At 48.4% G+C, this 18,295-nt stretch overlaps 1 protein-coding gene across 5 annotated transcripts in view; it reads right to left on the bottom strand.

Annotated features, from left to right (window-relative positions):
- The window catches only part of mib1 (MIB E3 ubiquitin protein ligase 1), a 57,398-nt gene extending 40,243 nt beyond the window's left edge, over positions 1 to 17,155 (bottom strand). For 2 of the 5 annotated variants that reach the window (XM_072711175.1, XM_072711173.1), the window contains exons 1-10: positions 15,630 to 17,154; positions 12,743 to 12,914; positions 8,968 to 9,097; positions 7,871 to 7,975; positions 7,192 to 7,258; positions 6,164 to 6,368; positions 3,966 to 4,149; positions 3,025 to 3,169; positions 2,778 to 2,911; positions 651 to 758 (exon numbers count right to left, since the gene is read on the bottom strand). In XM_072711175.1, the coding sequence (XP_072567276.1) occupies positions 651 to 758; positions 2,778 to 2,911; positions 3,025 to 3,169; positions 3,966 to 4,149; positions 6,164 to 6,368; positions 7,192 to 7,258; positions 7,871 to 7,975; positions 8,968 to 9,097; positions 12,743 to 12,914; positions 15,630 to 15,858 (1,479 nt within the window). In that variant the 5' untranslated portion in view covers positions 15,859 to 17,154. Of the gene's footprint in view, positions 1 to 650; positions 759 to 2,777; positions 2,912 to 3,024; positions 3,170 to 3,965; positions 4,150 to 6,163; positions 6,369 to 7,191; positions 7,259 to 7,870; positions 7,976 to 8,967; positions 9,098 to 12,742; positions 12,915 to 15,629 lie in introns of all 5 variants that reach the window. The other 3 variants (XM_023815585.2, XM_023815586.2, XM_072711174.1) reach the window with 3 other exon arrangements.
- Between the last annotated feature and the right edge of the window lie 1,140 nt (positions 17,156 to 18,295).

Below are 18,295 nucleotides of genomic sequence, written 5' to 3' on the forward strand. Positions count from 1 at the left end.
AGCACAAATGCACATAATAAATACGCATGTACACTGTTACAAACAATCGATTGTTGCGCGTATCGTTTCTAAAGGTGAATGCATACATGCGTACCAGTCATGTCTATCCCTGCTCATCTTACTTCAGTTTACGAAAATATTTCCTTATAGGTTAACCCTGGTACCGTTAAACTGAAGGTTCGGAAGATGTAAGTGCGATAACGATAAGGCAGATGCTCTTTGGGGCAGTGCACAGGCAGCACAATCCCACAGCCTACTGGCAATACAAAAGCTACGCCAAAAAGAAATTTAATTGTAGAATAATAATTGTGAGCGTTACGAGCTAATTGCGTGTTCACGCTAACAGACTGTCTTCTGCCAGCTTCCTGCCCGGGTCACACGGCAGATGCGGCAGCTTGGTCCGACTTCCGGCGCTGCGCCTTTAAAGAGCCCCCCCCCCCCCTCACCTTTAATTGAATCAATATTTAACAATATTGTCTGGCGTTCCTTTACTTGTGTTCTGAATTATGCATGGCGGGGGCTAAATAAACAGCGCATTAGCATAGCTCTCGCCGGGTTTTCAAAGGAGGTGGGTGGGGGGGGGGGGGGGGTCGATCCAGTGGGAGAATGGGTGAGATCAAAACCTGGGGGGGGTGGGGGGTGGTTCATACCTCAGCCTCCAGGTCCACGCTGTACTTCAGCAGCAGCTTCAGGACATCCACGTGACCGTTCTGGCTGGCAGCCTGCATAGCTGTGTGACCAGCACACTGCCCATTCACCTGAGTGGGGGGGGGATATTCATGAACCTTGTAGCAAAGGGAAGGTTACGCAAAGGTAAGCGGGGGCCAGCAGATGGGGGATGATGGTTTAGACTGTAACAGATGGGAACCCACATCAGAGTAGGGTCAAACGTGATTGGGGTTAGCGATCAGGCGTGCCGATCACACAAAAACGAACCTGCGCTCATTCCCCCCTCCCCCGGCAGAAAGCAGGGTTTGGCCACGTAATCCGGGGCGATCACACCTGACCGTAAAAATGTGAGCCGTCTCTCTTGGCACGGGACTGTTTACCCCGGCGAATGAATCGTCCTGTAAGATTTCTGCTGCGCGCCGTGACATTTCAAACTGCCCTCTTGCTTTTTGTTAGCGACGTTCGCCGCGTCCCTGAGCAGCTGAGCACATCAGCGAGGTGTAGAATCACTCTCAGGACGAGGCGTGCAAAGGTCACTGCGCATTAGCAGTGTGTGCACACAGTGTGTGGGAATGGGGGGGTGAATATGGGAAATGAGCAGTCTGAGCTCCCCCCCCATCTTTCATTTCACCAGACTCGCCCATCACAAACTCAACAGGGACACCCAGTACGCCCTGCCCCCGCGGCCTTAACACGCCACGGCTCTCTCGACGCATGCCGCGAGGTTGGGGGGGGGGATTTTTCATGTAAATTTTATTGATTTTCATTGCTGATTTTCTCTTGAGACATGCGGAGGACTTGCACACCCACTTTCTGTAAAACGGGCTGCCCCCCCCCCCGACTGGCATAATGGTGAAAAGCTCTGGGAACCCACGCCTTAATGATATTTAATTTTTAAGGAATTTTATTTCTAAATCAGCAACTTGGCCACCCACGTTGGAACAGGACCTCTCCAAACCAACACAGGCCTCGTCAACCAACCCCCACCCCCCCCCCGCCAAACACCCCTGCCCCTCGGTGCCCCATCGAAAGAACGGTGCCTGGCCATCATCACCACAGTCACGGCTTCTCCCCGATTCCCCAACACCACGGTATTGCTTAATAAGGCCTTGTTTGTCAGAGAACACCGCGGCTGAATGAACAGCGGTGGGGCCAGGGGGGGGGGGGGGGCAGACCCAAGTCCACAGGAGTTTGATGCGAGACGTAAACAGCAGTAAACACTCTCCTGGTCTGGGAAACACACCCAGGTTTGCGGTCTCTGTCACAGACAGGTTAATCCCAATACGGAGGCCAGGAATGATTTAATAATCATAATCGGAGGAATGGAAAGCAATTACCAAACCTCCAAAGAGTTGCTATTCCTGAAAGTCAAAGAGCGCTGAAGGTCAGAATCAGGTAATCAACAGCAGTGTGTGCCTTCAGGGACGCACAAGTTATTTACAGTAAGTCAACATATACTGTACACTATGCTCACTATTTCAAACCTTTCATACACCACCGCCGGCTACTCGAAAGCAGGCCTGACCGGTGACGCTCGTGCGTACTCCATCATCAGAACCTTTTGTTTATATTCTGCGGTTTTTATGCTCCTTGTGGGTAGGCACAGTGCACATCACGGCGTGTGGCATCCGAAGGGATAGGACTGAGGAACTCTGCCAAAATGTGACCGAGCGCTGGACTGCCAACCTGCCCTTGTACCGCTCGCGGCCCGGTGCCAGCGGGGACGCCACGTCGAGGAGCGCCGGCCGCTGACAGCGCTGCCGGAGCGGGAGACAGACGAAGGGCGGGTGGGGCGGCCTGGCTCGACTCCAGACCCCACAGAGGGCGGCACAGGAACGAGCCCCAGGGGGCCCGGGTCGGAGATGGCAGGCCGCGCCAAACAGCAGGACACTCGCGTGTGCGATAAGACGGATGCCCCAGTCCTGCGATTGATACAGGCAGGCGTGGACTGGGCGTCCTTCAAACACCAATGTGGGAGAACGGGCCCTCATGAAAGCTGTTATGTACGATTTCTAAATATTCGGTTTTCCGTTGTCTACTACGTTAACCAAAAACGAACACGGCGGCCCACCCATAGGGGGCGCTAAGGCCCGGCGTCAGACACTCACATCTACGTCAGGCCTCCTCATGATGTCCTCCACCTTGGCCAGGTCTCCGTTGGCTGCTGCCTTCACAAGTTCCTCGTTGATGTCTCCCGACTCCTGGGTCTCGAAGAGCTTCTTCAGCAGCAGCGACAAGCGCTCTGGAATGGGGGGGGGGGGGGAAGAAAAAAAAAAAAAAAAAAAGTCACCCGACATGGCCATCCCCCCCAATGTAAAGAACCGCTCCTTCCGATTTGAAGACGCGCCTACGAACCTCCGGAGGAGTTGCTGACAGCCGAACCAGCGGGGGCCACTTTGGTGACGGCGGCAGGATTGTATGTCCAAGACGTCCCACACACCTCCACCTTCAGGTCGTTGTCGGAGTAGATCTGCTGGACGCGACCCACCTTGCCCAGGGTCTGTGGCAAGAAGAGAGGCCAGCCAGGGCGGTCAGCGGCCTGTACCGGGGCTGCTGGTGGTCTAGCCGGGCACGTCTCAAAGCATAACATGCTAAAAGCATCGTAAAGCAGCTTGAAGGAAGAGCGTGTTACTTTCGCATGTTTTATCAAGGGAAAAAGACCCACTTTCAAGCAGAGGATCTACCCTGGAAAGAGGACAACTGTCTGGGTTTGGAGAGACGGCTAGCAGACAGAATTAAACAGAGCCTGCCCTCCTTTAGAATAACCATTTCTAAAGGAAAAATGGATAAATACATACTCTACGCAGTCATTTCCTGAGACGATACTCAACTGGGTTCCGTCACACTGCGTCGTTATACTAGATCTCACCATTACACTGATGCCAAGCTCTTCAACACAAGCAGCCACTTCCATTTGCCCATGAAGCACGCTCTCAAAGCCCAAAAAGGGTCTCATTCAAAGTCAACAGCAAAAGAATCTGCTCCCTAAAATAATTAAACCCAGGGAAAGTGCTTGGTTGGACATTCAGCTTATTGCAGCCCTTTCTCAGAGTATGCATTGCACATACACTGAAGTCATAGCATTTGTTTGGCTTTATGTTGAGGGCATTATTGATTTCAGCACAGTATTAGATTCACTCTGAATGAGGATAGAGTATTGATCGCTTTCCAGGAAATGAAATCACTGACAGATGTTGTACTCTGAGGTGCCAGGTGGGGGCGCCAGAGGGTTGTTGATCGGATATCGTGCATAACGTTTCCACCACACTACTGGAGATACGCTCGAAGCCACTCACCGGAAGCATGGCCTCGGCCCACTCCCCGTGGCCCCTCTGGAGCAGCTTGATGCGGTCGATGTCGTAGCAGATCTGCACCAGGTCGCCCACCATGAACTGGGAGCTGCCGCCCTCGGCCCCCACTGCCGAGTCGCCGCTGCGCACCACATTGGCCTTGGTCAGCACAGCCGGGTTGAACGTCCACCTATAGGTGCACACGAGGCCCACGGACACGGTAAGATACATTGGGGCGGTTTGACTTTTTGAGTGGGGCTCCAGAAAAGACTCTTTGGAGTAGGGCTGCACCATTAACCGTAAAAAAAAAACCTCTCGATTCACACCCCTATGCCATCTCATTTCGAAAGTACAACGCTTCTTCTGCATTGTATTACATCAGCTGGATCAAAACAAGCGCTCCTACTTCTCCCCAGAGAGTCTCAGGCATCCCATAATTCTGCATTCTCTTTAAAGGGTGCTTTTCCACCTCAGCAGCTACCTTATTTTCTGTAGTTCAAGAGCACCAAAACTACGGTACTTCAAGGTCTTGGTTTTCAACTGGCATAAAAAAACGGTACCGGCGCTGAATGACATCACAGCGCGAGGCAGGGTATTTTGTTCCGAATTTCAACAATGGCTGTAGTATATTATATGGCTGGCCGGTGTGAGATATTAATACCAACGTCGCATGTTGTGCTGTGCAATTCTTACTTTGCCAGTCATGGTTTTTCTTATTATAGTGCAGGGAGTTTAAGAGAGATTTGCTAAAAATGTTTTTACTCTATCATAGGTTATCAAGTTTTGCAATTTAAATTATTCCTTTTCAAGATTATCTAGCATATGTTTAAAAATCAGTTTCAAGTTTACCTCTGCAACGTTGCACGAACGCTGCATGTGTTCTCCGAGACAATCGTAATCATTTTCATCCTTGCCGTTTAAAATCACTCCTAGAGTTTTTGAAAAATTCATGTTGAACTCCTTTTTTGTTTTATAATTACCCCATTATGTATTACAACAAAATCACATTGCAATACTTAGAAATTTTCTAATGTCGTGCTGTTCTAGTATATTATACAAAATACTTTATTTCTTTTTATGTTCTCCTGATCTCTAAACAACCATCATAGCTGACCATAGCTGGTAACTACTTCAGCATCTAAATAAGAAATGTGTTCCTTTCATAATTAGTGTAGTGACCGTTTATGGCCATCAGGGGGCAGATGCGTGGTTTGAGTAGTGATAAACACCACCACCGACGATGCAACCAGGGTTAAATCATATTACCAAAGTGATATTTGTTTTTAAGATGCCCCTAACTTGCCACTAGTTAAGTAAAGGCTGGTGCTCCATCACTAGGCCTGAACCTTACAGAAGTGACTGAATTTAAAAAGTCACAAAGTTTGGTTCCCAGCCCGGGGTCTTTGGGTTAAGCAAGCGGAGCTTCCGGTACTTTCTCTGCAGACCTCCGCAGCAGCTGGCCTTGGAGGGGCTGCCCACAGAGAGTGACAGGCCTCCGCAGGACAAAGGCACCCCGCCGAGCGAACGACAGACTGGCAGCCGGACCTTCGCGCCCCCATTGTTTGGGGCTGGGGGGGTCTGTCCTTTAAGTAGCACTTTAGCGCAAAGTTTCCCCAACGAGGGGGGGGGGGGGTTGGCGGGCAGCCGACGTCCATGTGGCTTTGAAGCCAGCTGCCGCCTGGACCCCAGGGGACACTGATGGATGGTCTAATTCAAAGGAATGCTGCCGGAACAGCCGCCCATTCCTGACCTCATGGCAGCCTCGGCCCTCAGAATGCCGGCACGGAGGCCGCCCGGCGACCTCGCGCCAGCTGTGAGACCAGAGGTCAACAGAGGACACGTGCGTGTGCTTGCTCAGAAGTGCCGGGTGAGGGTTAACGTGTATTTAAATGGTTCTGGTGGGGTCTACGTGCTAAACCTTGACAAAAAAGGTCCAAAGTCTTGTAACCAAGGTTACGAGTTCGTAGACTCTCTGTATCGGAGATTATAAGATGTGCTTTGGGGGAAGGGATTGATTGACATCTTTACCTGCTCCATACTCCCCTCTTTTCAAAGGATAAACATGAAGGGTGTCATTCCACTCCTCACCAGCAGAGGGCAGAACTGAGCACAGAAGCCGCAGTGTCCTTTACAGAACTTGGATTTCAGAACAGCGTAAAACAAGGCCCTCATCAGCGCAATCACAGGAATGGGGAAAGTCTCACCGGTTTCCGCTGGGGTACTGCACCACGATGTCGTGGTCCTCGTCGATGCCGCAGACGGTGCCGGTGGTGGTGAGGGTCTCGAACATGCCGTCAGTCCAGCCGCCGTGGCCGTGCTGCAGCGACTGCACGATCTCTAGGTCCAGGTCAATGTTCACCAGGTCGCTGATCTGCAGCCCACCCGGGTTCCGGTTACCGTTTTGCTCACCTGGTGGGGTGAGAGCAAAGGACCCTATCAGTTAGTGTGTGTGTGTGGGGGGGGGGGGGGTGGCAATTCCAGAAAAGGAAGAAGAAAAAAAACTGACTACTGGGGCAAAAATCAGCTTACGGAGCATGAGACGAAAAGGACCAACTGGATTCAAAAATCATGAAGACTAACGACATATGGGAGTGAAGCCTTTTACAATCGGGGGTCCTGACGGAAAAGGCAGAATGTCCGGATCGTAACGACGACCACGTGGCAGCTTGAGAGGGGAGTACGTCACGTCTGAGGTTTCTCAGAGACGAGGGCTCAGTGCTGCTCAGATACATATCTGGAACACGCTGCAGCCCAATAGCAGAAATAAACACTGAAAAATGGTTCCAGGCCAGTGTACACCTTCCCATAATGCCTCAGGCATAACTGTGGCCTCTTTAAAATACCTAGTAATGCGTTTCGGGTCAGTGATGCAGTACATGGTGCAATAGAGGCTAAAAATCTCACTCATATCGCAAACCTACCAGTTAGACCATTAACTTATTTAAGGTAATTAAGCTCAATGACTTTTAAATATCAAGTTCTATATTTGGCTAAATATACATATTATGTATAACCTCCAGTGAAAATCTACATGCGTACTAAAATACGGTAATTAAAGGTTTCAACTGTCAGGAGCTGACCTCTAGTGGCTGACCTGTGCTACTGCACTGAGCATCCCAGTGAAGCAAGCTAAAGTTGCTCTCACTAGCAACACAAAGGTTTTGTTATGGGCACAGATTCATTTTTTAAATGCGTGACATGGGAGGCAGATGATGACAGCGCCGATACTCACCCAGAACAGGGCAGTGGTCTCTGTAAAAACTCCCCCCTTTGGCATCCTGGACACATTTCAAGTCAGACTGGGGAGGCAGAGACAGAGGGCAAAGTGTGAACATGTGTGGGGCCCGTATCAGATGGGCAGTCACCTGACCCACCCAGGGACACCCTGATTGGACGGGACGCCGCCGGTGATGCCGCAGGCTTCCTGCTTGTTAACTCTGGCTAACATGTCGGCCTTCGTCACTGCCGGCCCACAGAGGCGTAACCGGTGCCCTGCGAGCTCAGACTCTGGGTGTTTTTTTTCCCTGCGCTCACACCCGCCACGTTAATCATCTCCCCAATAATAATGCCCTCGTGCCAGAAGATACCACAACAGAGCCTCCGGCAGCACGCTGAATAGCCACTTTTCAAAAGAAGCCAGCTTCCCCATCGACCAATCAGAGCGCAGCGTACCCCCCCCCCCACCCCCACATGACCTCCTTGGCTCCTTCCCCTTTGTGTGGCGGAGGCTGAGAGCAGATGTCCTTTGTTATGCGCGGGAGGCCCAGGATTCCCCAGGCCGCCCCATCCAGCTGCTTGCACACGCTCTCCACGAGGCGGCCACAAAGGGCCCCACACCGGTCAGAAAGGTCCGCTCTTTCACTGGAGACAAAGGCCTGCCCTCCGCCCCTCCCCGGCGCGGGCCTCCTCACCATGCCCTCGAAGCCCACTCTGTAGAGGTTCTTTGCTCCATTGTCCCACAGGACGTAGGCGGCGCTGTGCGGACTGGCGGCGCTCCAGTCCTGGATCTCTGTTACCTGTGCGGACAAGACAGGAGCCCGATCACACAAACTGCTGCAGGCCTGCACTCAAGTCACTGCCTCACCTCTAACACATTTATTTACGCACGTTTATTTCACATTTCTGTTCCTGCTCTCTTTTAATTCAACTGCATACCTCTTGCCACCAAAACAAAGTCCTTGTACATTTTGTACTTGGTGAATTAAAGGATTCTGACTCACATTTAATATTTAAAATGATACAAAAATATTTCTGTGCACATCGTTTCACCACACTTCCAGAAATATTACACTCCAAAAAAAAAAAAAAAAAAAAAATCACAAGATTTGTGGCCTCTGACAGTTTAGAGCCACAGGTACGAGTTCCTACTGAAGATGCTGGATCCCAAAACAGTTTGAGTATTTCTATACGTTTTAGTCTGTGTTCCTATTAATCATCTCTGTATGTATGTATGTATGTATATGAAACTTTTGTCTTTTCTTATTTGCTGCCATCTTGACCAGGAAGAAGAGATATCGTATCTCAATGGAACTTTCCTGGTAAAATAAAGGATAAATAAAAATAAATAACCAGCGAGACCAGCAGAGGGCTACTGCCTGAAAAACACGTGATGTGACTCTCCAGTCATACATGCTGATAATGATCATTCCAGGCCATTGTGTCCCTGCTGACCGAGTTTCAAGCAACACAATATGCAGATAAAACAGGGCAGCTTGAAAAACGCCTTTCTTGACGTTCAGAAACCACAAGGGATGACACGACACAAAGGATCAAATTGTAGCCTTTGTTCAGCGAAAGGCTGGGTTGCGTTTATGCACGGCACATCTCCACCAGCCATCCCGCACCACGGCACATCTCCACCAGCCATCCCGCACCACGGCACATCTCCACCAGCCATCCCGCACCACGGCACATCTCCACCAGCCATCCCGCACCACGGCACATCTCCACCAGCCATCCTGCACCACGGCACATCTCCACCAGCCATCCCGCAACACGGAACACGTACCTTGCCCCTTCTCCCATTGCCGCCATCTTGGTCTTCCCACTGCCAATCCACACCTCTCACCACACGGCCTCCTGCGAAGATACCTCGCGCTGTGATCTTCTTGGACTTCCTCCTGGACTCCAGCAGAACCCTGTTGAAACACAGGAACCCCGAAGGATTCAGGTTTAGCAAGAGAGCGCCATCTTCCAAAGTGGCATCCCGGCTTTCCAAATAAACGATGAGCAATAGGCAAGAAAGTTTCAAACGACAGCAAAGAGCATGGCACCTACAAAGACAGGCCCAGTACAAGATACAGCTGTAGAAAAAGATTAAATATATGCAGATTGGGATAAAACTGTAGACTAGGTGTCCATAACATTGGTAATGTCTGCCTATTCATTCAAAAACATCTGCATCCAGGTGTGAACACCCATGCAACGCATGACAAGTTTGGCTGTTTCATTGCTTTTAGGCCTAGACTTATTGCTACCATCACAGAGCAACTGGAGCAACTGGAGCAACTGCAAATGAAAGGATGACATCAACAATGACTGATGGAAGGTGTGATTTGGGACGTGGACTCTATCCTCAGTGAACTAGCCTCTCCATCAGTCAACCACGCCCATCTCCTCCACTCCGGAGATGCTACTCTCTCTCTCCCCTTTTCCTTTTCTATCATAGTATGAGAGCTTAAAAGACCAGATCAAGTATAACAGTCCTAGAGTCCAGGAACTGCCGCCAAATTAACTGCTGAAGAGTCAAAGGCTACATTCCTCAATGGTGACATGGAGATGATTCCCCGAAACATACATTTATTTGACAGACATGGGCACGGACAAGCAGAGCACTATGAAGCAACCTAGCGATGTGTGACAGAGACCACAACCAAAACGACTTCATGTAAACCTTTGGGTTTAAGTGAATTTGAGTAATTTGTTTTCTGTATTTAATGATCCATCAGCAAATTCTTCAGCAATCACTGAGCACGCTCCACAGTGTACAGCTGCATGACTCGATCCCCTACCAAGGCGACCTGCTCCGTAACACCGAACTTAGTCTCTCCTCCGCAGTTAAAGGTGAAAACCTACTTCAATGCATGTGTTGCAGTGCAACATTCAGGATAAAGAAGCACATTTACCTACAGAAACTCAAACGCATTTTGAAGAACCAGTAAACCCTTTTCAGAATGTCTGGAATACAGCCCAGATTCCACTTCCAATTCACTCTTAATGTCTTTAGACCCCTTTCATCACTGTACTCTGGGAACTGGGCAAGAGGGGAATCTTACAGGAAACACGTTTGGAAAGTCTATTATTAATTAGGCCCACTGGGTCGGGATTTCATTTAACCGTAATAAAAAGGTGTTGGAAATAGTAATGCAGTAGGAGCATTTCGTGACAGTGGTGAGCAGAGAGTTTGGGATTCTGCCCGGATCGGCGCATGTACAGACCACACTGCAGCTTCTGCTGCATTTCCCACACATCTGCTAGGGAAGACGACCCATTTCTTACAACGTTTGGAACCAGCCAAGAATATCTGGCAGCAACTCGGGAAGCAGAACTTTTCGATCGAAAGGCTTCTCAAAAGTTGCGTTAGATCTGCAGATGTGCATGGGGAGCACCAGAAGAGAAGAGGTTCGAGGCAACTGTGCATAGTGAACACCAGAAGAGAAGAGGTTCAAGACAACGAAACCTAGTGCTGCTTTCAGGCTAACATTCCTCAGAGCCAGACCTAGTTCCTGGTACAGGGACACACACTCTGCATTGAACACTGGACTCTGCAGATGGGAGCAGAGCGGTTAAAATTTATTGGGGAGGATCCTTGCAGTAACTTCTGAACAAATGATTCAAGGAAAAAAAATCTTATGCTGCTGTTCCCTCCACAGCCCCCTGAAACCCATGCGGCAAACGGGGCAGCTGGGTCTGCTTCTGATACCCCCAGCCCCCAGGCAGGCATGCTGGGCGAGGAAATACCCTCAGAGGCCATTATCCAGGGGCTCGTGTGGGCTGCTCTTTATTTGTCATCCCACAAAGACCAACGGCCCACAAAGACCCACGGCCGCAGCCGGCGTGAGGTGACCAGCTGCTGCTCTGGTCTATTGTCACCGGGGAGGGTTGGTTTTTTATTTTATGCCGAGGGAGGGGGGATTTGCAGTTCAACACCACGACAGCCCAGGCGTCCGCAGGGCTATGGATGATTTCACACTTACGCTGTAGCATTAGCAGTGTTGCGCAAACAGAAAGCTGACGGATGGATCCGTCTATATTTACATGTAAACAGCAGACGTCCAGGTCAGTGCGGGAAATCCGTCATAAACACCAATGTGAGGCCTGCATTCCGTAACCGGCATCCTTCTCCGCTTCTATTCAAGATCTTATTAACAGCCAGGTTAATCACTCTCCCTTTTCACTCCAAATCACTGCTGTTCCATCACTCGTCAATAAACAACATTAATCAAACCTTACGATTAAAAACACTTAGATTCATATTGAGCATCTCCCTGATACACATTCCGTCACAACAGCTCCGGAAAAAAAAGACCAAGCACTACAAAAAAGTTATTTTTGGTCAATTGACAAAACAGGAAATAGCAATAACAATGACCGTTTTCACAGTAACCAACATGCCACTGCTTGGGTCCACACAGCAAAAACACCCCAGCAGGGCATTTGAGATTCACTCTAGATCTGAGTTAATCCACATCACACCGACAACACAGCTGAAGTACTAGAATCATCAGATCCAAGACTCATAAAGTGGTATTAATATGAACCATGAACAGAGGTGGGTAAATTCAAGTCCAGACCAAGATTTTGTTTCAACCAACCAGTTTAAATAAAAAGTGTCAGTCACAGAGTATTCAACTGGTTGGTTGAAACAAAATCTTGGTCTGGATTTTTACTCCCTGGACCTGAACTACCCACCACTGACCATGATGAAATACTGATATTAATAGCATTAAGCATGTAAAGAAATTGCAGCAATGTGTACTGTCTGCCCTAAGGACAGTCAGCTCTGTCGCAGTCTACTGGTTCATATCTACAGTTACAGAAAAGCCCCAGTCCAGGCACTCTGAAATACATCCCCTTTCCCACCAATTAACAGAAGCCCAGCACCACTGAGACTCTCCCTGGAGCCACAGGCAGCTCAATCCTCCAGAATCTACTGCCCCCACAGTGAGATACAGATAATACAGGCTCTGGGGGGGGGGGCTACACTTCAGAGAACACAGAGCGCCAGTCTCGTCCTCGTTACGCAATGCCAGCGGCACTGGGGCAGGAAATGGCCTCTTCTCCGCGGAATTACGCACTCCAGCAAACAGCTAGAGGCCGCCAGACACAGGCAGGATGTTGCCTGGCGACAGTTGACCGGCCCCTCCGCAGCCGCAGGGAGGGGCGGGACTCGTCTCGCGAGCTCAGTCACACGCCTCCCATTCTAACACATAATCCCCTAATCCAAGTACACAGAGGTGTGGTCATTATAGCCCGAAACCGGGTCTACTGACAAAACAGGACCAGGAAAAACAGAGCTCAGCACTAAAACAGAGAGCCAAACAGGTTCCGGTCACAAGAACAGTACTTGAGATCCTAATTAATTACTAAAGCATCTCTGTGGTCCCTGCAGGCAGCCATAACCACTCCTGGAGTACTGGGCTCTCTTGTTTTCCAAGATGATAGGGGATTAACACACATCCGTGATTCCACAGTGACCCAGAACGACAAAGGATTAAGGGGAGTGCCAACATAGAACAGCACCGCCGGACTCAGACGCAGAGCGGCGGGGGCACGGGACTGACCTCTCGCTTCCCGGCGTCGTGATGCGGTAGAACCTGTGGCGAAGGTGGTGCTTGTCCCCGTGGTAACAGGTGGTGCACAGGTCGTAGTTGGTGCACTCTGCACACTTCCAGCGGATGCCGATGATTGGCTGCTGGCGGCAGGTATCACACATGGTCCCGTCGTGCTTGATGCCTGAGGTGGGGAATGGGGGGGCAGAAGGGTTAGAGCATTGCATGCCCATCCAAAAACATGAGGTGAGGACCAGCGGAGGGGGGCGTGGGTGGGAGACAGTGAAGCTAATGAGAAAAAAAACAGAAATTTCCACAGATCCAGCATGACTGGTATTTGCCATGCACCTTTATTTTTAGGCTCTGTCCTTATCTCCTTCACTTGATTCAAAACATTTAGTCCAGCGTTTAAAAGTACCCAGAAGCGCCAGTCTGCATTTTTCCTGCACCGGTGGGGGGGGAGGAGGAAGGGGGGAGGAAGAAGGCTGCAAGCCGCCTTGCTGATTTCAGGACCTCATGTGTGCACCCACTTATTTTACTTTTATGTGCACTTCTCTGGCCCAAAACGGGCCCCTCACATTACACTTTTGGCAGTAACAGCTCAGTGGCGGGTGAAAACAGCTGCTTTAATAGCAGGGAGAGCTGAATATTAGGCAAAGCGGAACTACTACTGTACCTTTAGCTAATTACATGGTAGGAGAGCTGCATGACATTTCTTTGCACTGTACAAATGCTCCTCTGCTTACGAACGAGTCACGTTCCGAACGGCCGTTCGTAACTTCAAATGTTCGGAAGGCGTTATTCAACATCATTTTAAGGATATACGCAAGTACTAAGAACTAGGATGCTGGGAGTACGCACGCTACGCTGCTGCGCGGCGGGAGTAGAGGCCGGAAGGCGTACTAGGCGGAATTGGCACGCAAAAAAAAAATAATGTTGCGGACAGGAAACGGGAGCCCAACTTGTAGTCCTATTCGTTCGTATGTTTGAAAGTTCGTAAGTAGAGGAGCGTCTGTACTTCAGAGGTGAGAGAGATTCCAACATCTGGACAGGAGAAATATCTGACGGAAGCTGGGGAGTGAAGCAAAAATGCACAAACCGACCACCGCGTTACTTAATTTAGACGATAGCCAAGGACCACCGACGGCCAGGCTGACAGCATCGCATTTTTGCACGAGTAAAGGCAAGCTGAAGCAGGTGAGCGGGGTGCACCTTAAAGGGCCAGGCCACAAAAATCCAGCACCGCGGTAACGTCGGCATGGAAGAGGGGGATCCTGTGTCGAGGTGAAAGGGATGACAGGCAGCGACCAGCAGAGCACCACGATTCAGAAAGAAGCATGCTGCAAAACTTCCGAACTCTCAGCATTAATATTGCTAATAGGTAAGACAACTGAGGAAAAAAGGAACCACCCAGGATAAAAACAAAAACAAAAAAACTAAAAATAAAAATTACATCCGATTTGTTCAGGACCGTAGTAACAGACTGGAACTCTAAGAACAGCTGGAATTGAGGGAGGCTGCAAGTAACGATCAAGCAGTTGATGAGGAGTGGGAAGAGCGCCCCGAGGTGGTTGGTGGTGGCATAGCACAGGAGTACTACACTCTATAGCGTAAATGCTAAGTGGCAAAGTTGCCTCTCTGCCTGTTGGCTTGGGATTAGCCATTAGCACAGGACTAGCTGCCCAGCTATTGCACAGTGGACCTGGTCTCAGTCTCCATTACTGAGAAGCATTTTGAGCCAGAAGTATTTTCAGAGCAGGCAATCGTCACCGTCACCGTTATGTTGGAACTCATTCTGAATGCCTCATAACGGCGACCAAAACTCAGCCACTACTAAACGGACTACAGAGAAGTTTCATCCCCAGGCAGAGACTTCAGATGCAGGAAGGGGAGAAGAGATACAACAATCACGTCAGAGAGGAACAGAACGCGGCAGGGTCAGAGCCAAAAGAGCCACAGCGGGCATAGTGGGAGGAAGTGGTTTAAACCAGTGACACTGCGGTCAGAGCGAACCAGCATCTGGCACAGATCCGGAAACTAGCAAAAACAACGCTTTGTCTGCCTCTGAAACAACACCCTTGGCATCTTGTACACCAGCACACGACAGACGGCGGAAAGAGACTTGGATTTTGCCTAAATATCAGCAGAAATAATAGCAAAACCAAATGAATGCTTCTGTTAGGGGGTCTCTCTGATGCCGACTGGTGCGGTACTAAAACTTACCAAAAGGAAAAAAAAAAAAAAACAAACATCACAGTGTGTTTTATTATATGCACAAATAATGTAAAACTGACAGTTTGGGGAAACAAAGATCATTTCACATCATTGACATTACATAATTATTAAAGTGATCATTTTTTGTACCAACATAGTGCTTTAGCCTGATTTCACTCAGCATTTAAAGAAAATTTGAGATAATAAGGCCTACTTAGCCTATCTGCCGATGGTGGGGTGATAAATTTGGGATGTTACATCAAAAACTAAAAATGTAATGTCCTTCCAAACATCAAAACGGCATAAAGATACATGAATATTACAACTTGATCAAAAATTATCGCTGTATATTATAAGAACGTAGTCTACTCAAAGATATTTCTAACGCAAACAGAACAGTTTCACCTGAACATGAATAGATATTTCATTTCAGCGACATCTGCCCAAGTTTCGTTTGTCACAGCCAGACATGGCCCTTGTGTGTTTCATTTCTTCCACCCGTAAGTTGTATTTTCGACATTCGACTGAATTCCAGACAGAAAGTGACTTGAAACTTTCCTCTCCGTTTACTTTATGTAACTACCTTGCGCAAAATAATTTGAATCATAAAATAAGATCGGATCCGGTGGATCTTACATTAAATTGACGGCTTAGTAGCACTCGCGGTGTCGGGGATTTTACCCACCGGTCGGCGCGCTGTCGTAAATCCGCACATCGTAGGCGCCGGAGCAGCGGTAGTTGGCCGCGGTGCCGTTGTCCCACACCACCACCACCTCCTCGGGGCTCTCGAAGCTCCGCACCGTGCCGACGTGGCCCTCTCCCCCGTCCTGCTTCCCCCATTTCCAGTCCGGGCCCCTGACCACTCTTGCGCCTACACCTTCCATCATGATGCGATTATTTCTGCCGGTGGTCATTTACGGGCGAGTGCGCGGCGGTAAGACCAGCTTAATCGGGCTATGATGCCGCTTTTCGCCCCGCGGAGTCAGACAAGCAGCGGTAGATGCTCAGCTAGCAGTTGTGCAGGTGGAGTAGATCCGTGACACCGCCTGCACAGCGATTCCTCGTCTGGATGGTCCGAGAACAGCTTTAAAAATCTTCACTCGGGTCAAAAGTTGTGAAGGTCCAGAAATATGGCAGATCGATCTGTAATCCACAAGGGTTACGGGGACAATGGCACGTTTATCAGTCTTTGGTGGAAAAGGGGGTCGAGAAAATCCGTTGGCACCTTGCTGTTGACGGGACACAAAAGAAATCCCTGTCGGATCTCTGCAGTCCGGCTAGACAGAGAGACAGAGAGGGAAGGAAATTCTGCGACTTAATTAAAGCAATTTATATAAAAAAAAATCAAAATACAATTCAGATCAACACATCGATAAGGCGGTGCACAAAATCGCCCCGTTTTGTTGCCAAATATATGTAAACGAGTGATGCCCACTTAACCCAACATGCAAGAGGGGCCGATAGACACATAATTAAGGGCGCAGCAGCCTTCCAAGGGATCTCCGTCGGGATCTCGCACATTGAGTTAAAAACACTCAACAGATGGATCCAACTTTGACTGCACGATTCGGATTGTTTTTTCGGCGGATCGTCCCTTTAAACAGGCGGGGGTCCGGTTCCAAAGCGGTCAGTAGGGCTGACGCCCAGCACTAAAAGTCTGCATTTTTTTCGGCTACAAACTTTCCCCGCTACAAATCGTTATTTTTAAAGGCGGCGTTACGGGTGCAAGTCTATATCACCCGAATTTGCTTTTTTAAAATGCCGTTTATTCGCTTATTTTCTTTTGGGGAAAAAAAAATAAAACACACCCACAATTTTTCTTACCGGCCCAGTACGTAATAGGATCTTTGTATTGATGTCGCTTTTCCACAGAATTCAGCATCGGAACCGAGCCTTTCCCCCCTCGAGCTCCCCGCAAAAGGCGAGTTTCTCTTTAGCAACGCGAGGTTTTCTTATTTCTGCTTCATTTACACGCTCGCCCGGCGAAGGCCGCTCGCACTCAAGTCGCCACGGACCGGCTACCCTTCTGAAAAGTGCCCCCCCGCCGCTGACACGAAACTCCAGACGGACGCGTCGCTATTATTGTCAATCAGCCCCAGCGGCAGGCGGAGGAAGAGGAAGAGGAGGAGGACGAGGCTGCGCGAGAGCGAGCCGCGTACGTCGTCCGACGTAACGAGGCGACGCAAAAACTGGACGTGCGTTGGGGCGCCGCTATATACGGCTAGCCGATTAGCCTAGCCGGCCGCGTGCACTGATTGTCGGAGCGCTAACGTCAATCCGAAATCGTACGGCACCTCGAAATCAATACACAATAGAGAAATTTTTACAAGAAAAAAGTCTAGGTTTTAATAAATAAAGAAAACATAGCGAAGCATGTGTAATTATTTACAGGTAATTATATAGACGAAATTTAATCTGTGTAAGTATGTAGAATATATTTCACATAATAGTGATATTGATCGAGAATCCGTGTCATACAGATATTCAAATATTAACAGGTACATATGGTTATTTTATCTTTATTTATACAAGACCTGTATTTGTGGCTATGTTTTTTTTTTTAAATAGAAAACCTTTCAACAGAACTTACACATCACCCAGTAACATCAAAAATTTGTTTAAATAATTGAAAGGTTTTTAATTCCTTCACTGCTGATAATTAAAGGCGGTGTAATTTGCTATTTGAACCGACGGATGGCAGCATGAGATTACCTTCTGTTATGATTGGCTGCATTTCTACGCTCCTTTATTGGGGTCTACTGAGTAGCCCTGCATTTCGCTAATCAAAAAGTGAGATACATGTCACATGTGGAATTTAAATGGAATTTAATTATAATTGTTACACAAAATAATTATCCGATTAATATATATATAATATATATGTTCCTTTTCACTCCAAAGGGATTCAAACCTAATTTGCAATCATTTGGTTTAAAGCAATATTCATTTTAAAAAGCAGAAACAATCATTTTTAACAGAAATAATAATGCTTACACAGTAATTGTTGATGGTTTGATAAATAGTCATATATATTTAGTAGTTTTGGTTGATGTGTATAATATGCTAGATTTTAAAATTGCACTTGATGCATGTTACATATGTATAAATCACATATAATGTAAAATATAGCCAAAAACACACTGTCATAATAGCAAGTTATACTGCAACCTTTCCCAGGTGAAGTAATTTTAGAGTCTCAGTTACTTCAAGTTCAGTACTATGTTACAAAAATGTATGCATGATCAGTCAGAAATTAATGTCAGTTGTAAGAAACAGCACTGTAAAAATTGCTGCATTGTTGCATCACAGGTGAGTGAGAGAAGCAGGTGGTGTAACAGATAGAGGTAAACA

The sequence above is a fragment of the Paramormyrops kingsleyae genome, chromosome 4 (genome assembly GCF_048594095.1).
Source record: "Paramormyrops kingsleyae isolate MSU_618 chromosome 4, PKINGS_0.4, whole genome shotgun sequence".
Taxonomy (NCBI): domain Eukaryota; kingdom Metazoa; phylum Chordata; class Actinopteri; order Osteoglossiformes; family Mormyridae; genus Paramormyrops; species Paramormyrops kingsleyae.